At 44.3% G+C, this 26,600-nt stretch overlaps 1 protein-coding gene across 1 annotated transcript in view; it reads right to left on the bottom strand.

Moving 5' to 3' along the window:
* Positions 1–11,395: 11,395 nt before the first annotated feature.
* The window catches only part of MATN3 (matrilin 3), a 31,102-nt gene continuing 15,897 nt past the window's right edge, over positions 11,396–26,600 (bottom strand). Inside the window, exons 3-6 of the mRNA XM_040429867.1 lie at positions 23,153–23,275; positions 17,755–17,877; positions 14,604–14,708; positions 11,396–11,445 (exon numbers count right to left, since the gene is read on the bottom strand). Coding sequence (XP_040285801.1) covers positions 11,396–11,445; positions 14,604–14,708; positions 17,755–17,877; positions 23,153–23,275 — 401 coding nt within the window. The remainder of the gene's footprint in view (positions 11,446–14,603; positions 14,709–17,754; positions 17,878–23,152; positions 23,276–26,600) is intronic.

Below are 26,600 nucleotides of genomic sequence, written 5' to 3' on the forward strand. Positions count from 1 at the left end.
TCCACTAAAAAAGGGACTGCGTCAGTTACCTTCCAGGACCTGTGGTGACATCATCAAAGGTCCTTCAGCTTTAGGAAGCTAGACGGATTAATTAGCCATTGTCAATATTTATAATGACTTAGTAAGAGGTTAATACAAGCTTAATATCATTTTATAGTTAAAGATATTAAAACTTAATTAAATTACTGACAGATCTAACAGAATAAGGGGCGTTGAATAGGGCGGTATTTAGGCGTCGTTTGGGTCGTTATTTAGGCGTGGTTTGGGAGGTACTGTGAGGGGTTGTGGGTGGAGGGGTGTGGTTATGGGTGGGAAAGGGGCGTGTCGACCTGTCACTTTTAGTTTGACTATTGTAGGGGCTATACTACTCACGTTCCCTGTTGACGACTGTCACAGGTGAAAAAATTGCACCAAGTGAGCTATTTTTCGTCACGTTTGAAGTCAACATGAGTCTGGAGCACCATCCAATTTTCCTCACATATTCGTATATGTAAGAAAAAGTGCCACAGGGGCTTTTTAACCCATTAAGGACCAATCCAATTTTGGCGGCAACGTTTTTTATTTTTTTTCATCCCACCCTCTAAGAGTTATAACTTTTTTATTTTTCTGTAGACATAGCTGTATGAGGGTTCGTTTTCTGTTTGTTTGTTGTTTATTTGCATGAAGATTTGTATTTCATAATGGCATTTAAAACACAATTCTGCTATGGTTTTTTAGGTTTCCTTTACACAGCATTCACCGTGGACAGTTGTTATTGGCAGGGGAAGCTGGTCGAATCCAAATGAATGACTGACCATGTAATATGTAGGATGAGTCCACCAGAATGGAAGCTGTTCTTACTTTGGGGCCTTGGCTTCTGCCTCATAGAAGGGGGTGCCATGCAGTCTGTAACATCCATGTGCCCTTATACAACATACACTATATGGAGAAAAGTATTGAGACACCTACACATTACACCTACAGGGGCTTTTATGACGTCCCATCCTAAATCCATAGTTATTATTATGGAGTTAGTGCCCCCATTTGTAGCTAAAACATCTTCCACTCTTCTGGGAAGGCTTTCTACGAGATTGTTGACTGTGTCTGTGGGAAATTTTTGCCCATCCTGAAGAGTATTTCATATTTACCAACTAAATTTGGGGCATATAAAGCCTTCTTCAGGAACACCCCAAACCCACAGAGACAACTGACTTATGGGTGGGCTTTAAATTAACCCAGACAATTTCCGGCCCAGGACAGCCAAATTTGCCAGTTGGCAACTATGGCTCTTGTGAGGTCAGACACTGATGTTGGATGAGAGAGCCTGACTTATAACCTTAGTTGTAGCTCATCAGAGGTGTTGGATGGGGTTGAGGTCAGGGTTCTTTCTTGGCCCATCAAGTTCTTCCACATCAAAGTCATCCAACCATGCCATAATGGAACTTGCTTTGTGCACTGGGGCACAGTCATGCAGTAACAGAATAGAGCCTTCCCCAAACTGTGGAAGCGTACAATTGTCCAAAATGTCTTGGTACGTTGAAGCATTATGGTGCATTCACACAACCATATAAATGGATCCGCCTCCGTTCGACAATTTTGCAGAACGGGTGTGGACTCATTCATTTCAATGGGGCCGCCAAAACAGCATACTGTGTGCTGTCCCCATCCGTTGTTCTGTTCCACGGCCCTGCAAAAAAGATAGAGCATGTCCTATTCTTGTCCATAATCTTGTCCATGGACAAGAATAGGCATTTCTATCACAGTGCCGGAACACACATGGCCAGTGTCTGTGTTTTGCGGATCCACAATTTGCGGACCGCAAAACACTTACGGTCGTGTGAATGCACCCTTAAAGGGGTATTCCCATGACATATAATGGATATGCCCCCATTGTCTGATAGGTGCAGGTCCCATCTCTGGGCCCCACACCTACACTGAGGACAGAGTGGGGAAAGGTGGTGGAGGGCGGACTGCTCATGCGCAGCCGCCCTCCATTCATTTCTATGGGGCCGCCGAAAATAGCCGAGTGCCGAGTGATATGCCCACATTGTCTGTGATGGGAATACCCCTTTAAGATTTCCTTTCACTGGAACTAAGGAGCCTAGGCCTTCCCCTGAAGAACACCCCCCATAGTATTGTATCTCCTCCACCAGGAGGTCTAGTGGAAAAAAGGTTTCTACACAAGAGGATTCTTTACAGTAAGAGCAGTGAGACTATGGAACTCTCTGCCTGAGGAGGTGGTGATGGTGAGTACAATAAAGGAATTCAAGAGGGGCCTGGATGTATTTCTGGAGTGTAATAATATTACAGGTTATAGCTACTAGAGAGGGGTCGTTGATCCAGGGAGCTATTCTGATTGCCTGATTGGAGTCGGGAAGGAATTTGTTTTCCTAAAATAAGGAAAATTGTCTTCTACCTCTTGGGGTTTCTTTTTGCCTTCCTCTCAATCAAATTTTCAGGATACATTTTCAGGATAACAGGCTGAACTGTATATACGTATGTAGTTCTCCTTTAAATCTGTAGATAAATACTACAGCCCTTCTTTCATCAGGTGATCCAAATTCAGAGATATACTTGTACACCGTATGGAGAGAAGCCAAACACAACACAGATATGGTTGGATCCGAGCTCAATAAGCTTCTCTGTCTAACAGCCCATGACCCGTATTTTATACAAACATCATACAAAAAGTAGCCATTCACCGTTATACCGTACACATCATACTGCAGCAAAGCTTTGCCAATTACAATGAAATGGTTAATCGAACATGCACATATCTTAGCTGTTGTACATGGGCAGCACACTGGTTAGCACTGGTGCCCTGCAGCGCTTGGGTCCTAGGTTTCAAACCCAACCAACGAGAACATCTGCATGGAGTCTGTATGTTCTCCCTGTGTTTGCATGGGTTTCCTCCGGGTACTTTGGTTATCTCCCATACTCCAAAGACCGATAGGAGACTTAGATTGTGAGCTTCACTGGGGACAGAGTGATGCTAATGTCTGTAAAGCTTTGTGAAATATGCCAACGCTATATGAGTGCGTAAAATTAATAAGTATATCTTATCTACTACTCTAGCCTCCCACACTTCTAGCTCAAACTGCAATTTTTTGGCCTAATCTATTCTTTGGCATGAGATGTACCCAAGTGACCTTCTTTGGTACAGATACAATGGACTTGAATAGCCTTTTCTTGGTACATTAAAGGGAACCTGTCACATTGAACATGGCGTCTGCTCTGCAGTCAGACTGTTATAGAGCAGGAGAAGCTGAGCAGATTCATATATAGTTTTATGGAAAAACATTCAGTAAAACTAGTAATTTCCCCATTTATATCCGTGCTCATTTTGGACTTTGAAGTCCAGGAGGCGGTCCTATCAGTGATTGACAGCTATCTCTCTATGACTGTGTATACAGAGATAGCTGTCAATCACTGATAGGACCGCCTCCCGGACTTCAAAGTCCAAAATGAGCACGGATATAAATGGGGAAATTACAAGATTTACTGAATCTTTTTCCATAAAATGATACATCAATCTGCTCAGCTTCTCCTGCTCTATAGGATGCTGCCGGCAGAATAATTAGCATTTTCATGGTGACAGGTTCCCTTTAAGAACACATTCTGTTTCCAGGCCATGATGGAGGCAATGAGGAGGTTTGGACTGTGCAGTTATTGAGTCAGCAGAGCCTTGGTGACTTGTATGCACTATGGGAGAGATTTATCAAAACTGGTGCAAACCAACTAAGTTGCTCCTAGCAACCAATCAGATTCTACCCTTCATTTTTCAGTGCTCCTTTACAAAATGAATGGATAAATCAGATTTGTTGCTAGGAGCAACTCAGTCAGTTTTCATAATTTTGTACCATTTTTGATACACACGAGCGTGACGGATTAGGTCCGGATGCGTTCAGGGTGCGTTCAGTTAAAAAGACGCGATTTTGCAAGCACGTTCAGTCACTTTTGTCTGCGATTTTTTCCGCACAAGTGCAATGCGTTTTGATGCGTTTTTCACTCGCGTGATAAAAAACTGACGTTTTAAAAACAACATCTCTTAGCAACCATCAGTGAAAAACGCATTGCATCCAAACTGCATGCGGATGCAATGCGTTTTTCACTTAAGCCCCATTCACTTCTGTGGGGCCAGGGCTGCGTGAAAAACGCAGAATGTAGAACATGCTGCGATTTTCACGCAACGCAGAAGTGATGCGTGAAAAACAACGCTCATGTACACAGTCCTATTGAAATGAATGGGTCAGGATTCAGTGCGGGTGCTATGCGTTCACGTCACGCATTGCACCCGCGCGGAAAACTCGCTCATGTAAAAGGGGCCTATGTGTTTCAGCATGGTGTCCTGAATCCTGGTAAAAGATTATTTTTAAGCAGATAGCTCTCCAGTCTCCATTATTGGTTTGTGTCAAAATCTACATGAATTTTGCAAAAAAAGACATAAAAGACACCATAATGGATATTTGAAAAAAATTGATGTTTTAATGTGGAATGAATGAAACCACTGCCATTTTTATACATTTGCGTAAGAAGAATTAGAAGCGGTGCAACAACGGCAATATGCGCTCTTTCACCCGAGCGGATGCCGTGCGGGTAATCCGCTGCGTGAAAGACAGCCAAGTCCCGTTCCGGACAGCAGAGACACAGAGCAGTAACATGATTGGTAATGCTCCGTGCCTCTCTGTGATCTTTTTGCTACAAAATCACAGTGACATTTTATGTCACTGTGATTTTGTAGTAAAAAGATCACAGAGAGGCACAGAGCATTACCAATCATGTTAATGCTCCGTGTGTCTGCTGTCCAGAACGGGGCTTGGCTCTCTTTCACGCAGCGGATTACCAGCACGGGATCTGCTCGTGTAAAAGAGCCCTATGACACTACAAGACAGAGAAAAGTCTTCAAGAACATTCTTATATATATATTTTTTTTATTAATCTAAAACTTTATTGTAAGAACAAAAGAGTTACATTAAGTAGCATAGCATGAGATAACCAGCCGAGGTAGGACAACCCTCATATTGGGATGGTTTGTCCTGCCCACAATACCATTCGGAAATAGGTTGGATGCAATGCTTCGACTATGGGCTGTGATGTAAGGCAGTGTTCCAATGTGATGATACCAGTTCCTGGGGTGAGGTACCCTTGCATGATGCCACCCATGGGTGGAAGATTGAAATGCCTTAATACAATTTTAGCATGAAGATCTTTTGTTACCATGAGCCCTGTTCCTATCTCATCTTCTCTTTGGAATGGCATGGTCTTTAAGATCTATGCTGCTTCTTTTTAGACATCAGATCTCAGCTATCCAGGATAACCAGTGTTCTGGATTAGAAATGAAGGGTCTGCTTTCTTCCATTCAAGTAAACAGGGCTGAGCCCCTGTACCCACCACAGCCCATGGACAAGTGTGTGCAGCAGACACACTTTTCTAATACTGGACCTACACTATTGAGTGATGTCATACCTTGATAGAGCACATAAGTGGACTTTCAAAAAAAATTCTGGTCAGTAATATAGCTACATATTCTAAAACCCCACCTGTGCTGGTGGTGATGTTTAAACCTGAGCATTTCTTGGTCGGTACTTCAAAATTGCTTTATAGCTACTCACACAGGGTCCATTCCTTGGCCAGACCATTGAGTCATCCACACCATTGCACCATGTACAGGTCCACCAAAACACATGCTCTGTAAACATGGATGAAACAGTACAAAGCTTAGAAGTTTTCTGAAGATTATAGGTCTTTGAAGGCCTTGTGTACCAGTGTGATGCTACGTGGGTCATAACATATTAAGATAGTAATAAAGTAAGGGAGTGGATAACGGAGTAGAGCAGGTGTTCTGTAAAGGAGAGAAAGGGGAATAATGCAATTGTTAGTTTATTTAATGAGAGAGATGGGCTGGAGGGTGGTAATTAAAGGAAAATGCAATGAAACACTTTGGGTGGCATTTGTAGAGATCTCCCACACAAGGTTAAGGGTTCACAGGGTCATGTATGGTCCAGATGACCCTATATGACCTACACAACCTCAGATATGGAGGTCACATAGGGTCAATATGGGGCATCTGAAAATCTGCTGTTACTTCACACAGGCAAAAACATAATCTGCCAGTAACACCTGGTGAAAGTCACCCCTTACTACAATGTCCCAAGCTGCTCAGAACTACAGATGGAATGAGATTTTGGGGTGAAGGGGGCCATGAAAAGCATCACCAAATAATAAATGAATGAAAGCAAAGGGGTAAGGGTATATTATTGGGTATGTAATTGGGGACAACTGACAAAAATGGGAATAACGTTAAGATGACTACATAGTAAAGCAGTCAAATAGAAAGAGAGCAAAAATATAAAGTGTTGCATTAAAAAGTACGTAAGGGTGTATGGTATATTTACAAAGATCAGCGTTGGGACCCATGAAGTAATTCTACACAGGGAGTCACTCACCAGGACAGACCCTTATAAACAGCATATGGAAGGCATATGGAAGTAACTATTTAGCTTAAAGGGAACCTGTCACCATGAAAATTTATATATAGTTTTATCGGAAAAGATTCAGAAAACTAGTAATTTATTTATATCCCTGCTCATTCTGGGCTTTGAAGTCCAGGAGGCGGTCTTATCAGTGATTGACAGCGATACCTGTATACAAAATCATGGAGGGAAGGCTGTCAATCACTCGTAGGACGACCTCCTTGACTTCAAAGCCCAGAATGAGCAGGGATATAAATAAATTACCAGTTTTCTGAATCTTTTCTCAGATAATTATTTATCAATTTGCTCAGCTCTTCTTGCTCTATAACATGATGTGTGCAGCTCAAACACCATGTTCAACATGACAGGTTCCCTTTAAAGGAGATCCTGGGGGTCTGATCACTGGGACCCCGCTGATCACGAGAACATGTCCTGTGTTCCCCGTATGGATCGGCAGTCAAGCATGCATGCTGCCATTCCTTCATCTCTATGGTACAGTTGGAGATAACCGGGTGCTGTTCCCGGCTTCTCATATGTCCCATAAAGATGACTGGAGCAGCAGTGCGCATGTTCCTCCACCTGTGGATAAGTTTAAATCTCTTGATTTAACAATCTTGAAGAAGAAAATCCACCCACTACAGCCACTCTGGTGCTCCCGCCAATTTCTGTTGTTGTTTTGAGATGATGACGTCACAACCCGCATTTGACAGCTGCAGCATCCATGTGCAGGTGGTTGTAACATCATCACTGCAGGACAACAACAGAAACGAGCAGGAGCACCGGAGTAAGCAAACAACATACACCCTAAATTAAAGATATACCTGACTAGTGAGATGTTCTCTTTAAAGTCAAAGTTGACCCCAACACCTTTTTGTTAAAGCGTTTTTTCAGGACCCACAAACCCACCTTATTTACACACATGCGCCTGCAGAAGAGAATTTGGAATATACCCCCTATTCCAAAGTTGCATGGATGGAACCCGGTCACATGTTGCTTAATTATATCACCTGCTGAATACTAAGGAAATCCTGAAAACCAGACCGTTAGGTGGGCTCTGAAGACTGGAGTTGAGGAACACTGCTTTACCAGGTTTACAGTTGGGCCTATGGATGGGATGGGAGGAATAGTTCTGTAGCGAGGGGCAGGTCTATTCCTCTCCTTGGAGCATGCACAGATGAGCTGGATTCAGGAGTTTGCACATGCACCAGGTAGAGGAATAACTCTGGCCCCAACCACGGCAGAAGTGACATCCCATCCATTGCCCAGGCTAGAAACCTGGTAAAGGACGTGACATCAGCAGAAGCGAGATTAGAGGAGCATTACCTGACCGGGTTCCTGAGCGGCCATTCCAGCCAACTTTAGGATGGTAAGAATATTTAAAAATTTTAGATCTACAGGTAAGTTATGTGCAATTAAGGTGGGTTTGTTTGATCTGCTGGGTCCTGGAAAACTCCTTTAATCTAAAAGGGTTAGAAATTCTGTACTGATTAATATCTTAAGGGTATGTTTATACAGTGTATGAAACCACCTCAAATTTGCATCCCATTGATTTCAGTGTGCCAAAATGTTTTGAATTTATAGATTAAAAAGCATCATTCCTTAAGCCTCATTCACACGTCCATGTCCATAATGACATCAGTGACAAGACGGCCAGTGTTTCATCTGTGAAGATGTCCGTGAAGGATCCATATTTGGTTGTTCTGCTCCGCTGAAATGTAATTTCCAGAGCACCTCCTATCAGTGGTCCATGAAAAATCACAGACTAAAGGCTCATGCACTTGACCGTTGGATGTTTTGCGGGTTGCAAATTGCGGATCCACAAAACTCGGATACTGGCTATGTACATTCCGCATTTTGAAGAATGAAACGGCCAGCCCCTAATAGAACAGTCCTATCCTTGTCCATAATGCGGACAGTAATAGGACATGTTCTATTTTTCTTTGCAGAATGGCCATGCAGTCATACAGACACTGATTGCACATGGAGTCATTAACGTTTTTGCGGCCCCATTGAAGTGAATGGTTCTGGGGAAAAAATACATTTGTGTGCATGAGCCCTTAACACAGATGCTATCCGTGTTGTGTTAATGGTTTTTCATGGACCCATAGACTTCAATGGGCATGTTTGGTCCACTTCACGGACCAAAATAAAGCATGTCTCCATGGTTGATGTGTGAATAAACAGAATAAAATCAATGAGCACGTGTGGAGAACACAGACAGCACACGTGATTCACTGACGTGTCAATAAGGCCTTATTTTGGAGCAGAATCAGCGCCTGAAATTCCAATTGAAATGAATGGGAAGCTGAAAAAATTGTGCAAAAAAAGTGCAGATTTTAAAGTTAAAAATTAATAAAAATGAATGACATAAAAAAAGTGTTAAAACTATCTTTAAAAAAAAAACACGAGTATTTTGAAATCTGCATCCAAAATTTGGTTGAAAATAAACTGATTTTGGAGGCAGAATCAGCGCCTGATTTTTCTGCCTCTATATCATGTGAACATGCCCTTACAGTTTTATTGGGGTCTGAGACACTGTCAAATCCCTTTTATAAACATGAAGTGAAAGTGTATCTGTACTTTTAAAAAGGTTTGATATGTCATAGAGACATATCAAAGTTTTCGATCGATGGGGGTCTGTCTCTCCTCGCTCCTTTAGACAGGCTCAATAGAAACTCTATGAGCCTGTTTCCAGATGATCTCCAGCAGTGAGGAGAGACAGCACTCTGTGTAATTGCTTCTATCTCCTCATTTTAGCCATAGGTGGGGAGGGAGCGGGATCAGCAGTCAGACACCCACTGATCAGAAACTTTGGGATGTCACTATGATTTCAAAAGTACAGGTACACTTTTATGATAAGATTCTGTGCCTGCTGCCACCACTAGGGGGAGGTCAGGAGCTTACTGCATAAAGTAGAGTTTAGTAAACTCCTATCTCCCCCTAGTGGTGGCTGCCATCATTTAACTCCATATCTTTGCAGGTGATTTGGAGCTCTGGATCAGGAAATCTGAGCTCGTCGTGAGCACCAAATGTTGGAGCTAAAACATCATGACATGGAATGGTGGAGATTCTCTTTAGATCATTTCGTGTTTACCGATATCGATTCTACAGGGTGGGCCATTTACATGGATACACCTTAATAAAATGGGAATGGTTGGTGATATTAACTTCCTGTTTGTGGCACATTAGTATATGTGAGGGGGGAAACTTTTCAAGATGGGTGGTGACCATGGCGGCCATTTTGAAGTCGGCCATTTTGAATCCAACTTTTGTTTTTTCAATAGGAAGAGGGTCATGTGATACATCAAACTTATTGGGAATTTCACAAGAAAAACAATGGTGTGCTTGGTTTTAACGTAACTTTATTCTTTCATGAGTTATTTACAAGTTTCTCTTTGTTTACAGCCGTTGACATGTCGCCGAGGTTAACACGTGAGGAGCGGATAGAAATTGTGTTGATGTCTGGTGAACGCAGTAACCGGGTCATTGCAGCAGATTTCAATGCAAGACACCCTACGAGACCACCCATCTCCCATGCTACAGTTAGCAAACTGTTTGCTAAGTTTCATGAAACTGGTTCAGTGTTGGATTTGCCAAAATGTGGATGCATGAAATCTGTCTCTAATGAAGAAACATGAAGAAAGATCTCACAGCGTAGCACTCGCCGCATGTCACTGGAGAGTGGCATTAGTCGAACATCCCTTCGGCGGATATTAGCTACTCACAAATGGCACCCTTACAAACTCCAGCTACTGCAGCATCTCAACGAGGATGACCCAGATCAGCGCACTGAATTTGCAGAATGGGCAAAACAAAAATTGGAACAGGACCCTCAGTTTACGCAGAAGATTTTGTTCAATGATGAGGCAAACTTTTATGTGAATGGTGAAGTTAACAAACAAAACCACCGCTATTGGTCTGACACTAACCCACATTGGATAGATCCCTCCAAGACTGTTGGAACAAAAAAAATTTATGGTATGGTGTGGTATATGGGGTACAAAGATAGTGGGGCCATTCTTCATCAATGGAAACCTCAAGGCCACTGGATATGCGAAATTGCTACATGATGATGTGTTTCCCTCTTTATGCACTGATGCTGGCACGTTCCCTGAGTTTTTCCAGCAAGATGGTGCCCCACCACATTATGGGTGTCAGGTCCGAGCATTCCTAGATGAACAGTTTCCTGGAAAGTGGATTAGTCGTCGTGGGCCAGTTGAATGGCCCCCAAGGTCTCCCGATCTGACCCCCTTAGAATTTTATCTTTGGGGTCATCTGAAGGCAGTTGTCTATGCTGTGAAGATACGAGATGTGCAGCACCTGAAACTACGGATACTGGAAGCCTGTGCTAGCATTTCTCCTGCGGTGTTGCTATCAGTGTGTGAAGAGTGGGAGAAGAGGGTTGCATTGACAATCCAACACAATGGGCAGCACATTGAACACATTTTATAAGTGGTCAGAAAACGTGTAAATAACTCATGAAAGAATAAAGTTATGTTAAAACCAAGCACACCATTGTTTTTCTTGTGAAATTCTCAATAAGTTTGATGTGTCACATGACCCTCTTCCTATTGAAAAAACAAAAGTTGGATTCAAAATGTCCGACTTCAAAATGGCCGCCATGGTCACCACCCATCTTGAAAAGTTTCCCCCCTCACATATACTAACGTGCCACAAACAGGAAGTTAATATCACCAACCATTCCCATTTTATTAAGGTGTATCCATATAAATGGCCCACCCTGTATTTTCTGATTTCCAAGCAACTCTATGGCCTGTAAATAAACTCTCGGCTTACTGCTGTACAGAATAAGTGTCTTCTGTTCATTTCTCTTCTATTAATTGTACTAGCAAATACACAAAGCATAGTAATTCATCAGCATAAAGTACAAACAGCACAAAAGCTTAGATTATTGCACAAAACAGTCTGTTGACTTTTCTCCTTCAGTTTCTTCTTCCTTCATAGACTTGTAATTTTTTTGTAAGCTCATCTAGTGCGTTGAGGTTAAGGGACGATATACACAGATCCATAGTCCATACCCATGCACACGGTTGTATACATAGAAGAAGGGGGCCCCTATTGGAGCAATTGAAATAAGCCCACTATTGGAGCAGCTTGACTCCTGCACTGCTGCACATTCATCTCCATGATGTCTTCAGCTCCCTTTCCATCCCTTGCAGGGATTAAGGCAGCATGACATAGGACCTGTAACGTTGCGGAGGTTGTAGTAAATGATGAGAGGGCAACCTCTGCATATGCTTACACAATTCAAGGTCTGGGGGTTGGTTCCAAACTGATCTGCCCCCATGTAATAGCCACTAACACTGCCTACATGGTATATACAGCCTGGCACATTTCTTCAATGACGAACAGTCATGTAATTTATGGTCCCGCAGAGTACACAAAACTAGGGGCCACACTTTGTTGGCCCTGGCTCGTAGAGGGGACTAAGCAGCGTAACCCACCATCTTCTAGTATATCCATAATCGCGGGTGGATTCAAATGTTAACAACAGGAACTCAATCAGGGGCGTAGCTATAGGGGGTGCAGAGGTAGCAGTCACTACTGGGTCCAGGAGCCTAAGGGGGTCCAAAGACCCTTGTGCAACATAAGAAGACACCCGCATTATAGAAAGTGCATGCAGGTCAAAATACACCTCTGGCTGGAGAGAAGGGGGTTAGGTCAAGAATTTGGCATGGGGGGGGTCATTTCAATGTTTGCCTAAGGCAGCATGAAAGCTACTTGCTACCCTGCCTATGCTGTTACACAGTTAATATTTACATTAATGTATATGGGAATTTATATAGTTTATTATTTTGTACCATTTCCTATGGATATTTCTATGGTTAGTTATCTAGTGGCCTCTTTTGGTAATTCACTTGTTTTTCATGTTCCCTTCCCTGAGATCTATGACTCATTTCCTTTTTTGCAATGCTCCACCCTTCTTCTGGAGTACAGCACTTCCTGTGTCATGGATGCAGCTAACAGGCCACATGTAACAGGGACACATGTATCCTTCATGGTACGCTAATGAAAGTATCATCTTCTGACCGCATAATACTGAGATCCATTCATTCTGCTGTATCCTGTTGTTTGATGTACAGAATAAAGCAACTTGTGGATGAACACGGTATTGGTGAGTTCAGCTGATGAGGATTGTCCGCAGTGATTATATCTGCTTATACAGGCCAGGCATAGAGATCTTACAAGGGATAGCTCGCTATTACAACAATCAGAGTCAGAATACTGCCCCTGGCCACAAAGTCTGCAAAGAGGGAAGAGGGGCCCAAGCAGCTACGACCCTGATCTCAATATGTGTGCAAGTTGAGTATACAAGTGGTGCCTAGTATAATAATCAAATAACACAATTATAATAGTCCAAATGAAGGATACACTGATGTGAAATATAACTATATGAGTGCTATAGTCGCCTACCACCAGCAGTCCCATAGAGAATAAACAAGTGATAGTGAGTATGATCGTCCTACCCCTCCATTCAGATGTGGCAATGGGACCCCTGTTCATGGGATCGGTGGAGGTCCCAGTGGTTAGACCCTAATGGATCTAAGAGATATCCTGTACCCACTGGATAGGGAATAGCTTGCTCTAAATGGAATAGAATGTAACACTATGTATATAATATCCCAGACAGTGCCATCTTCAGAGGTATCTGTCAGCAGTTTTACAAACCGGCTGTCAGCACTAGGTAGGGGTTGGGTAGAGAAGGGTAAACATACCTGCAGAGCTGTTATTATCAGGAGTAGTGTGAAAATGAAGTTTCATTTTGCCAGATTCTTCTGCAATTGCCCAGAAGGCAGAGCATCACTGTGAAGTGCTCTCTGTATTGATCTGCTTCACAGCACCCTCTGCTCTGAGTGACCACTGTAGCATCCAACCAGGAGACCACTACAGCTGTCACTCAGAGCAAATCAATGCAGAGAGCACATCACTGTGAAGCCCCACCTCCTGGGCGCTTGCAGGAGAAAATCCTGGCAGAATAAAACTTAATTTTCACACCACTCTTGATAATAGCAGCTCTGCCTCCTGGGCAGTTGCAGGAGTAGAACCTGGCAGGATAAAACTTTATATTCAACACTACTCCTAATGACAAAAGCTCCACAAATGTCATGTTTATCCTATTCTCCCCAGCCCCCTATCAAGTCCTGTCAGCAGTTTATCATAGTCAAAACTACTGACAGACTCCCTATAAACTGTTCTCCTTTCAATAATAATGCCACCCATGATGCAACATAATATACCCTCTAAATAGAGTACTGTCCCAGACTGTGCAAAATAATGATATCCAACACTGTGGACCATAAAAATCATGGTGTCCCTCACTGGGGATGTAAGTCACCGAGATACTGAGTGAGGTGTTGGGCTGAGGCGCAGTGGAGTGAATGACATGGATTCCCTGGTCTGTCCTGTTGGTGCTCGTTCCTACAGCCGCATGTCCAGATTTCGTAGGGAAGGGTCAACGCCAGCAGGATTCCCATCAAATGCCTATTCACATGTGAAGATGAAGGCCACAGTACAGTGCACCATGATCTGTGCACCAACCTGGAGCGGGATGAGAGGAGAATCTAATATTCCCCCTCTTTTTTGGAGCATTTGCTTACATACACCACTTATAAACCCAGCCTATGGCAAGAATGAACACCACCAGGGACTTCGGATTCCGATTCTCCCCGGTTTAGTGATCTGGCGCTGTTTATAATGACCCACCCCTGTCCATAATACCTAATAAGGTACTTGCAAATGGGTTGTCCATGTGGTCTTACCGACATAAGGCATGGCAGATCTCTTTGATAAGTCATAACCAAGAGAATAGCTGTAGAGGGTACAGAAATTAAAGTCATACTAGTCCACCGGTAATATAAATGGCACATTGTAGATGGAGGACTCCGATGCGCACCGTATTTTGAATTATAGCCTAGGAGCTTATAGCTACGCCTATGTGAAGACCTGGAACCCCTAGCTGATTGCAAAAGCCTCTCCAGATGTTTTCCTCTGCACAGCACCACACCTGGTGTAGTTCTGGTACTGCGAGTCAGCTCCATTCACCTCTGCATTTGGCAGCGACGGGCTGTATACCTTGGCTTTTTTTTTATCATCTGTAATTATAGCTCTCACGTGCCATACAAAGGATATGTTTTGTAGTCAGAGACTCAATATAAGTGTTGACTTGGCCTTGAAAGGCGACCAGATTTTCACATTTGCAGGGATCTTCTATCTGAACAACACTTCGCGCCTCCTCTGTAACAACAGAAGAATGTTAATGCAGGCAATAAACATACGCCAGTCTATGTCCTTATAATAACTCTCAAAGCGAGCGGTTCGCCGAGCCAAGAGCAGTTATTATGGCCAAAGGCCAACAGCCTTATCCACCAATGCAAGAAAAGAGGTCGGTATGTGCCAAGGTGTGTCCTTACAAAGAGAAGATGTTGTAAGCAATAAAAAGAAGGTATAACTAGCAGCGTACATTCGATATAATATTATAGGACGACATATAGAAGAGTGGAAAGGGAGGCTCTACGTCTGCAGCAATGAGGTGTATTACATACCGTACTTCTGAAGCCACCATGTCTTCTGAACGTAACCCTCCATATACAGAGCATAGTAGACAGTGTTTTTCGCTCATGTACTGTAATGTAGATTTTGTCATTCTTCTTTTATTCCAGGGCTATGCGCTCCTTACTCGTGGCACAAATCGTAACTAATAACAGTGAATGTGGTTGTGTTGGGACCTTCAAGGAACGTGGTAGTCACATGGCAGCCATCAGAAATCCAAACCTGCGGGATTTCAGCAGGGCCACATTCAGTATCATTAGTTGTGATTTCAGGGGTGCAAAATTTCAATTTGTTGTAGACCCCTAACTCTTCATGTGCTGAGCTGACAGTAATAGGAACACAAAGAGGCGTTCCACAGTGCCCATTATGTGTCTTACAATGGACAGCCAGCCACCGTTGCTGTCGTTTGCAATGGCTTTGTGAACAAGAAGTCTGTACAGTTATAGACTAAAACTGTATCATCTTTAGTGGAAAATCCAGGTTCTGTTAGGGATCTGGGTTCAAGTATGGTGAGTACGGCCCGATGGTAAGCCCTTCAGACCTGCCTTTGCTGTGGAGCGACACACTGCCCCTCCAGCTGGTGTGATGATCTGGGAGCCATCGTATGCGACAGTCGGTCACCTCTACGGTAGTAGTGATACGAGGGACACTAACAGCTCAGTGATGTGTGCAGGACATCCTGCGGCCACATGTGTTCCTCTCCTGGCAGGACTTCCAGCTGGCGCCTTTCAGCAGGATAATGCTCACCACACACAGCAAGGGTTTCCCAGGAATGTCTCCACCAGATTACAAGACTTTCTTCACTGCCTGGTCACCAGATTTATCACCAATCGAGCATTTATGGGACCAGCTGGGACACCAGCTTCAGTAACCTATGAGTTTGAAGGCTCCACCGGCCCAGCTGCCACATCTGTGGCCATATCTCATCCTGTATCCAGGCTAGAGGCCGTATCTCATCCTGTATACAGGCTAGAGGCCGTTTCTTATCCTGTATCCAGGCTAGAGGCCATATCTCATCCTGTATACAGGCTAGAGGCCGTATCTCATCCTGTATCCAGGCTAGAGGCCGTATCACATCCTGTATCCAGGCTAGAGGCCGTATCTTATCCTGTATCCAGGCTAGAGGCCGTATCACATCCTGTATCCAGGCTAGAGGCCGTATCTTATCCTGTATCCAGGCTAGAGGCTGTATCTCATCCTGTATACAGGCTAGAGGCCGTATCTCATCCTGTATACAGGCTAGAGGCCGTATCACATCCTGTATCCAGGCTAGAGGCCGTATCTTATCCTGTATCCAGGCTAGAGGCTGTATCTCATCCTGTATACAGGCTAGAGGCCGTATCTCATCCTGTATACAGGCTAGAGGCCGTATCTCATCCTGTATACAGGCTGGAGGTCGTATCTCATCCTGTATACAGGCTAGAGGCCGTATCTCATCCTGTATCCAGGCTAGAGGCCGTATCTCATCCTGTATATAGGCCAGAGGCCGTATCTCATCCTGTATCCAGGCTAGAGGCTGTATCTCATCCTGTATATAGGCTAGAGGCCGTATCTAATCCTGTATCCAGGCTAGAGGCCGTATCTCATCCTGTATACAGGCTAGAGGCCGTATCTCATCCTGTATCCAGGCTAGAGGCCGTATCTCATCCTGTATATAGGCTAGAGGCCGTATCTAATCCTGTATCCAGGCTAGAGGCCGTATCTCATCCTGTATATAGGCTAGAGGCCGTATCTAATCCTGTATCCAGGCTAGAGGCCATATCTCATCCTGTATACAGGCTAGAGGCCGTATCTCATCCTGTATCCAGGCTAGAGGCCGTATCTCATCCTGTATATAGGCTAGAGGCCGTATCTAATCCTGTATCCAGGCTAGAAGCCGTTTCTCATCCTGTATACAGGCTAGAGGCCGTATCTCATCCTGTATCCAGGCTAGAGGCTGTATCTCATCCTGTATACAGGCTAGAGGCCGTATCTCATCCTGTATCCGGCTAGAGGCGCCCCCAACAGGGTCCTAGATCCTCCTTCCAATTGTACAATTTTCCTATAATAAACTTCTCCTCTCGCTCTAATTTGTAATCACTTACATTTATCATCATTACAGTCACACATAGAAAGCTTCATTTGATTCCAACACCTTTTTTTCTTAACTATTCCACAGCTTAAAAAGTGACAACCGATTGATGAGCCAGAATGTGTTCCAAGAAGTTGTCACTTTCATTCCCTCACTTAATGGGGTTGTCCAACTCCATGAATGTACTGCTTGCAATGGTGTAAAACAACAAAACGAGTGCCCCTCTGGTGTGGTCTGCTGGCCTCTGCTCTTTCTGCTCCAGTGACGACAAGTGACCACTGCATCCAGTCACTGGCCGCAGCACTAATATTAGTAAACACATGACTGCTGCAGACAAGGATTGGCTGCAGCAGTTATGGAGTATCAATGTGTCATTGCTGGAGCAGGAAGAACAGAGACAGCAGAGAAATGGGTAAGCATCAGAACGGGAGTGGCAGGAGAAAAAAATTCATGCGGTTGGACAACCCTTTGAATAAAATGTTGCATTACTCAATGGGGCGACAGTGATCATATCAATAAAGAAAAAAAAAAAACACATTCCATGGTAGAGGGAATAAAAAATGACTGTTTCACCCTGACTGAGGCTCCCACCCCCACCACCCCCACACCCCCCCAAAAAAAAAAAAAAAAGACAAATTCGCTGAAGAGCTGAAATATTACGTGAACAGGTCTTCTTGTCGGGGTTGAGAGAATAGCCATCGCGACACTTGCATTGATAAGACGTAGTGGATGCCACGCAGATCTGTTCACAGTCGTGTCTCCCCAGTGCACATACATCTACACCTGTCACGGTGACACAAAGTCATACGGTATTTTTTTAGATGTATATTCCTAAATAAATCACAACACCTTTCACAGAGAATGCTGGAGGGACATACATGTGCAAGCAAACATGGCGCATCCGATATGAACGCCCACCCTTTAGCTTCATAGCAACTTCTGTGCTAAATAATTTACCAATACATCCTTATAGCGACTGGAGCTCCATGTTTCTGATACAGAGCTCCAGATCTAATGCTACTAAAGCTGTAGGCCAGTTTTCAGGCAAGTTTTTGCACAAACATGTGCTACTTTTTGAGATTTTCTATCACAGCACTTTAAATAGAAAAAAAAAGTGGGCAATGCTTAGCAGAAAGAACGGGACCTCCTTGGCTCATCACATTTCACATAATTTACACCATAAGACTGTGTAAACTATCACTGAAATCTATGCCAGATAGCATAAGATGCAACAGGTTTATTAAGAGGTGTGCATATCTTTAACCCCTTCCCGACATCCACTGTACATGTACATGGCGGTGGAAGTCAGCTCATCTCCTGTTTTACACTCGCCGATAATGGATTTTTAGCCCAAATGTGAACCCGGCATCTGAGCAAATACCGGGAATGCCCCGGGAGACGTTCAGTTCCTATGGCAGCCTCAGGCCTTCTTAAGGCTCGAAGCCTGCCATCAGTGTCGGACTGGGGTGCCGAGGGCCCACCAGTAAAAAATCTTTTGAGGGCCCACCGTACGGATACATTCAAATATTACCTGCTCATACAGCAGCAGACAAGGGTCCCTGCAGCGACTTTGAGAAAGTAGGTCCCCCAAAAAAGAGGATACTGGTTGGTCTGCCTCTGTACCTAGGAGCCATGTCAGCCACCTGATGCATCTATGATAAACTGGGTAGTTTCTTAAATAATCGACTCATTTTTTTATATGAACATAGATTGGTTGAGGTGCTGTACACTACCTATCTATATGTAATGCAATCACTCTACTGTGTTATGTGCCACTTGTGCAGGGGGTAGTAGACTAGGGGCCCAGCTTGCTCAGGGGTCCACCGGGGGATTCACCTGTACCACTGTGGGTCAGTCCAAGCCTGCCTGCCATAGTCAAGTTCCTATGCTTGATAGGAGCGGGTGATTGTCCCATAGACTGCAATGATTTACCAATGCAGTCTATGGGAGAAGCGATCAGACAACCGCATGTTAAAGTCCCCTAGGGGGAGAAAATAGGTGTAAAGAAAATAAAAGATAAAGTTTTTAAAAAATGTAGACAAACCCCCATAATAATATATAGAAATTAAAATCAAATAAACAATAAAACTCATAAACAGGATTGGTATAGCCACATCTGAAAGTGCCCAAACTATTAAAATGTAAAAGTATTTACCCTGTATGGTGACTGGCATAATAAGAAAAATAAAAAATAGCCAATTGGCCGTTTTATGGTAGTCTCACCTCCCAAAAAAATTTAATAAAAAGGGATTTAAAAAAAGGGATCAAACTACTACCCATAAAACAATGGTGCTGTCACAGTCATTACCGCTGGCTGTGACCTTCTGTCTATGCTCTCGCTGCAGCTCCGTTCCTCTGTATTTGTGGTTCTGTATGGGTTAACTCCCCTGTATTCCTATTAGGAGTTAATCATCTGTCTGCTCCATGGGTGTGGTCTCTCTGCTGCACCCATGGAACCTGTATATAAGGCTGAGGTTTCCTCAGTTCTGTGTCAGCTCTCCTGGTGTGTGTTGTCTTGTCCTGCTCTGCTCCTGGTTTGTACTCTTTCTCCCATGCTGCTGACCCATGGGATCCGTGTCTGTCTGTCTGTCTGTCTGTGCTCTGTGGGTTTCCCTACTTGTTCATTAACGTCGTCTGTCTGTTATCTGTTCTGCCTGTTATGTTTTAGTTACTTTGTGTTTATTCTGATGTCTGTGTTCAGCAAGCCTTTGCAGCAGAGTGGCATGACAAGGCCATGCAGATTACTACTGGTGGAGCAAGTCCTTCTCTGCTCATTGCCACTCCTGCTCCCTTGCATGAACTCCTGCTTGTGTTATTATTTGCCCTGTTTTTTATTTACCTGTCTGTTATGTTTGCCTATGTGCCGTCGGTACCTTCTGGTACCTGTTGTCCATTCGCTCCTGCTGTCACTGTCTAGGTCACGCTCCAGAGTGGACCCTGGCAACTTCCTGTGGCTAAGTCTAACCCTACCATCTAGGCCTCTAGTGAAAACCAGGAGTTGCTTAGTTACGCCCCTCTGGAGTATTACTAGACAGTGGCGCAGTGGGGGTTTTCTCCCACTGTGCTGATGGTACATAGAGCTCATGTTTTATCTGTGCTGCTTTCCATGTTTCTGTTTGTGCAATAAACTCTTATGTGTCTGTACCTGATTTCGGTTTATTGCTTGACGACGCGGTGGTCTCTCCTGGGACCTCCAACTCGTGACAGTATGAACAAGTGAACTTTCACAGAGTTTTTTTTGTTCTGTTTTCTGCTTATCTGTGGTGTGTGCATTCTGTATTTCTCTCTTTATGCTACCTGTAGGTATCGGATTTGGTTGCCTTGGTGTACTGGCTGCGGTGTTCTCCGTGTATGCTGGTTGCCAGGGGTGACGTCCGGGTTAACCTTTTGAGCTTGCAGTTCTGCCTACGGCCGTGTTTTACTTTATCGGCGCAGGTATCTGCTCCTGGGCCTCCGGGAGGGGGTGTCAGCATGTCTGACCAATCAGTTCTTGGCAGACATGCCATTCTCCGGAGGGAGAGTGGAGGGGGAGGTGTTAGCACACTGCAGTTCACCATGACTTTTGTGGCCGTGTAGGCTGGATGCATTCCTCTTGGCGTACTGGCTGCGTTTACCGTGTAGGCTGGTTGCTAGGGGCTGCGTGCTGGCTGCGGTCGTCTTATGTGTTCTGCTTGTGTACCTCTGTACCCCTTTGATTCTGATTTTCATTTCCTGTCTGGTTCCTGTTCCTGGTCCCAATCCTCCGGAAGGGGGTGTCTGGATGTCTGGCCAATCAGTTCTTGGCAGACATGTCATTCTCCGGAGGGAGAGTGGAGGGGGAGGTAACTTCTTGGTGCAGTTCACTTGACGTGTATGCCGTGTTGGCTGGCTATCTTCCCCTGGTGTACTGGCTGCGGACCCTCCGTGTAGGCTGGTTTTCAGGGGTTGGGCTGGTTGCGGTCGTCGTATGTGTTCCTGCCCTTGTACCTCGTCACCCCTTTGATTTCTGTCCCCTTGCCTGGTTCTGTTTGGTTTGTTGCCCCACTTCCTCCCGTTTTCTGTTTGGGGGGGAGAGGGGGGGGGGCTTTGAGGGGTGGGAGTGTCAGTCATTACCGCTGGCTGTGACCTTCTGTCTATGCTCTCGCTGCAGCTCCGTTCCTCTGTATTTGTGGTTCTGTATGGGTTAACTCCCCTGTATTCCTATTAGGAGTTAATCCTCTGTCTGCTCCATTGGTGTGGTCTCTCTGCTGCACCCATGGAACCTGTATATAAGGCTGAGGTTTCCTCAGTTCTGTGTCAGCTCTCCTGGTGTGTGTTGTCTTGTCCTGCTCTGCTCCTGGTTTGTACTCTTTCTCCCATGCTGCTGACCCATGGGATCCGTGTCTGTCTGTCTGTGCTCTGTGGGTTTCCCTACTTGTTCATTTGCGTCCTCTTTTCTGTCTTTCTGTTCTGCCAGTTATGTTTTAGTTACTTTGTGTTTATTCTGATGTCTGTGTTCAGCAAGCCTTTGCAGCAGAGTGGCATGACAAGGCCATGCAGTTTACTACTGGTGGAGCAAGTCCTTCTCTGCTCATTGCCACTCCTGCTCCCTTGCATGAACTCCTGCTTGTGTTATTATTTGCCCTGTTTTTTATTTACCTGTCTGTTATGTTTGCCTATGTGCCGTCGGTACCTTCTGGTACCTGTTGTCCATTCGCTCCTGCTATCACTGTCTAGGTCACGCTCCAGAGTGGACCCTGGCAACTTTCTGCGGCTAAGTCTAACCCTACCATCTAGGCCTCTAGTGAAAACCAGGAGTTGCTTAGTTACGCCCCTCTGGAGTATTACTAGACAGTGGCGCAGTGGGGGTTTTCTCCCACTGTGCTGACGGTACATAGAGCTCATGTTTTATCTGTGCTGCTTTCCATGTTTCTGTTTGTGCAATAAACTCTTGTGTCTGTACCTGATTTCCGTTTATTGCTTGACGACGCGGTGGTCTCTCCTGGGACCTCCAACTTGTGACAGGTGGATTTTTGTTTCCAATTCCACCTCATTTAAAATTTTTACCATATTCCCACTACATTGTATGCAATATTAAATTAGAAAGTACAACTTGTCCTGCAAAAACAAGCCCTCATACATCTATGTAAACAGAAAAATAAAAAAGTTATGGCTCCAGGAATGGAGGGAGTAAAAAACGAAAATGGAAAAAACTAAAATTGTTGCATCACGAAGGGGGTTAATAAATTTAGTGCATCTTACTCCAACAGATTTTGGGCGCGTAAAACTCCAGTTTTTAACCCCATAGGGTTAGATGATAAAATTCTGTCTGACTACGGCCACTGGAGGGAGCTTTTTTACTACATCATTTTTATTACTCGGTTCAGAGTGTAAACAGTATGATGCTCCCTCTAGTGGTTGCTGCAGGCGGCAGCCCAGGAAAAATCTGTGAGGTTGTGACAGCTGGGAAATGGAGGTCCTGACCGTCCTGTGTCCTCTCACATAAAGGGAACAGTCGTCGAGCATGTGCACTGCGGATCCATTCCTCTCTCTGGGAGCGGTGGAGATAATTGAGAGCTGTATTTGACTGTCAGTCCCATAGAGAATGGAGCAGCAGCACAAATGGTACTAAACCCTTTGCACACCATGATGCACATGTATATGAGAATAGTATGGAATAGTCCCCAGGGCGGAGCCTGCTCCGTACATGGTGGCCTAGTTACAATCCTGGCAAATTTGGGCTATACCGGGGGGTTTATGCAAGCCACACCTATAAGTGGGTGGCCCTGTTTGGATTTAGGTATTCCAAAGGCAGGGCCCTGAATTTACCAACTACAATTTTGGTAAGTATGCGGTGAGTGACACCCACCTGCTTGAAATGTGACAGGAGGACATTTGTGCCAATGAAATCTAAGGGGGAGATTTATCAAAAATGGTGTAAAGTAGAACTGGTGTAGTTGCCCATAGCAACCAATCAGATTCCACCTTTCATTTTCCAAAGGAGCTCTGAAAAATGAAAGGTGGAATCTGATTGGTTGCTATGGGCAACTGAGCCAGTTTTGGATAATGCAGCTTTATATGAGTCACGCCGTCTCCTTACGTGAGCAGGTCTTCTTGTCCAGGTTCAGGATGTAGCCCTCATGACACTTGCAGTGATAGGAAGTAGCGGTGGCCTTACAGAGGTGTTCACAGTCGTGTCGGCCCGGAGCACAGAAATCGACTCCTAGATAACATCAAATATGGAAGAATTCAGCAAATCTGTTCAGGGCATTAATACACAACTCTCCTTCATAGGAAAAGACAGGATTTTCCCCTAATTTTCATGACTCATGGAATTCATAGAAAATATGGTTTGAAGATAGTCCTGATAGTCCCATGACTGTCATCTTGTAACCTAACCAGCTGTGATGGTCTGTACTCTTCTGACCTGACATCCAATTGAAAAGGCAGACCAGACACTTAGGGCTCATGCACACGACCGTATGTATTTTGCGGTCCGCAAAACACGGACTTTCAAAAAAATACGGATGACGTCCGCGTGACACCTGTATTGAAGGCACACGGACATACGGAAATGGAATGCATTTCAGTTAATTTTTACGGGTGCAAAAGAAAACAAAAAAACATAATGGACAAGGAAAAAAAAAATACATTTGTATGTATGAGCCCTTATCCTGTCCTTTTGCTGTACGGTAGCATGCTTCACCCAGAGAATATACTGTGCAGTGTGCTTTTCTGCACAAATCCGCACAAGATCTGTACCAAAACCACACAATAAAACACATATAAATCTGCATTATTTATTGTGGTCTTGGTGCTTTTTTTTTGCATTTTTATGCGGTTTTTGGTGCACATTTTCCACAGATCTCCCCTTTCCATTGAAAAGGGTGAAATCTACACAAGAAAGACGCAGCCACAGTTGACATACTTCAGATTTAAAAATCCGGACGGCAGGTCAAATTTCCGCAGCTTAGAAAAAAGCGTACATGGGACCTGTCTAATCTCATTAACTTTGCTGGTGCTGTATTACGCTGTGTTTTTTTTTCCACCCAAAAATCTGAGCAGAAAAAAATGCACGTATTCTGCAACATGTGCAGGCACCCTCAATGGAAGGGTGAGATCTGGCGAAACCACATCAAATCCGCACCAAACAAACGCATAAAAACTGCACAAAAATATGCAAAAATTATTGTGGATTTATTAGTGTTTTTTGTGTGGTTTTAGTGCAAATATCTTACAGATATTTCGCACACAAATCTGCACCGTGTGCGGGCACCCGAAGAGGGGTCTCCTGCTCAGAACCATCCTCTGTGAGCCAGAATGGAAAGGTCTACCCCATTTTACTTCTTTAAAGGGACACTGACAGGCCAAATCAGCATATATAGTTAGATATATGACATTACAGGTCTTATACAGTCTTTTAAAAGCATATAAGTATCCCCCCTGTCCACCTTATAAAGAGCGAAATATAAAGTTTTATAACCTGCTTCTCCTGTCAGCAATCTGCCCAAGGGGCGGCGTTTCATGTGAAAATGCGCCCAGCCAGCCTTCCCAACTGCCGTTCTTAAGCCCCGCCCAGCTCATCATTATTCACTTCGCTGGGCGGCGGCTAGAACTCTCCCCAGTCCCGATCCTGCGCCTGCGCAATTCAATCCTCCGGGCATCGTTCATGCCCAATCTTCTGCGCCTGCGCCCCGCCGTGCCGTTAGATCGCGCCTGCGTACACACACGCAGGCGCAGAAGATTGGGCATGAACAATGCCCGGAGGATTGAATTGCGCAGGCGCAGGATCGGGACTGGGGAGAGTTCTAGCCGCCGCCCAGCGAAGTGAATAATGATGAGCTGGGCAGGGCTTAAGAACGGCAGTTGGGAAGGCTGGCTGGGCGCATTTTCACATGAAACGCCGCCCCTTGGGCAGATTGCTGACAGGAGAAGCAGGTTATAAAACTTTATATTTCGCTCTTTATAAGGTGGACAGGGGGGATAGTTATATGCTTTTAAAAGACTGTATAAGACCTGTAATGAGATATATCTAACTATATATGCTGTTTTGGCCTGTCAGTGTCCCTTTAAGGCTATGACAGCTATGAGACGATTTAGAATTTATGAAATGATAAATATAGTCTACAGATACATTAAAATATTATTAGAATGAATATACATTAAACATATAGGGGGAGAGTTATTAAAACTGGTAGAAAGGAAAACTGGCTTAGTTGCCCATAGCAACCAATCAGATTGATCCTTTCATTTTCTAAAGGAGCTGTGAAAAATGAAAGGTGAAATCTGATTGGTTGCTAGGGGGAAAATAAGTCAATTTTCCTTAGCACCAGTTTTCATAAATCTCCCCAATAGTTTGTCCTAATAGTCCGGGTCCTGGGACAGTAATGGGGTCTACGCCTGCCCCAATAAGTCTCAATGACTTCAATAAGACATAAGATGCACTCTGGAACAGCATTTTTACATACTCAGCGCATACTAAATGCATATCATTCTGGCTATGGGACTCGGCAGGTCACAGTAACAAACTTATTACACTGACGCGGAAAAAAAAAAATACTGCCTGTCCTATCTATTTCCACCGGCACCACATACTGTATATCTCTGGTACTATCTGTCATGGTGCCAGTGGACAGTGGTTTAATCAGGGCGACATAGAAATACTTCAGGAAGACATTCGGCCCAATGAAAATAATGTGGTGCTCAATCGACATAACTTCCAGTTCCTCGGCCCCAGTACATAATCCAAACTAGAGCTACAGATGTGTCCACCCTTAAAGGGAACCTGTCACCGGGATTTTGTGTATAGAGCTGAGGACATGGGTTGCTAGATGGCCACTAGCACATCCGCAATATCCAATCCCCATAGCTCTGTGTGCTTTTATTCTGTAAAAAAAAAAAAACGATTTGATACATATGCAAATTAACATAAGAGTCCTATCTTACTTGTGTGACCAGAGAAGTGTCATATTTTCAAGCTCTGACTCATCTCAGGTAATTTGCATATGTATCAAATCGTTTTATTTACACAATAAAAGCACACAGAGCTATGGGGACTGGGTATTGCGGATGTGCTAGCGGCCATCTAGCAACCCGTGTCCTCAGCTCTATACACAAAATCCAGGTGACAGGTTCCCTTTAACCTTTCTTGAATAAAATAATCTAAATTTGTCATCATCTAGTAAAAGAAATATGACATTTTTTTAAACATGGAAGTCTATTGGCAAAAGATGGCATCAGGGCTGCACCTTTAATGAGGCAGGGTGAGGCGTCCTTGGGCGGCACTATCTAGAGGAAAGCGGGGGGGGGGGGGGGGGGCATCGATCTGGAAAAGTATAGTGACAGCGCAGTACTCAATGCACTAGTGACAGACTTGCCTTACCACCAGGACGTGCCACGCACACAGGCACTGCTCTGATGGCGGCCACTGCTGTATCTTGTATGTTTTGTAGCGCTCTATGTAATGTCCATCAAATGTCTTTAACAGTAGGGCTAAGTAAAAAGGTTAGAATAAGAAGTGGTCCCGTGGAAGGATCAGTGGCTGGTGA

This window comes from Bufo bufo, chromosome 4 (genome assembly GCF_905171765.1).
Source record: "Bufo bufo chromosome 4, aBufBuf1.1, whole genome shotgun sequence".
Classification (NCBI taxonomy): Eukaryota; Metazoa; Chordata; class Amphibia; order Anura; family Bufonidae; genus Bufo; species Bufo bufo.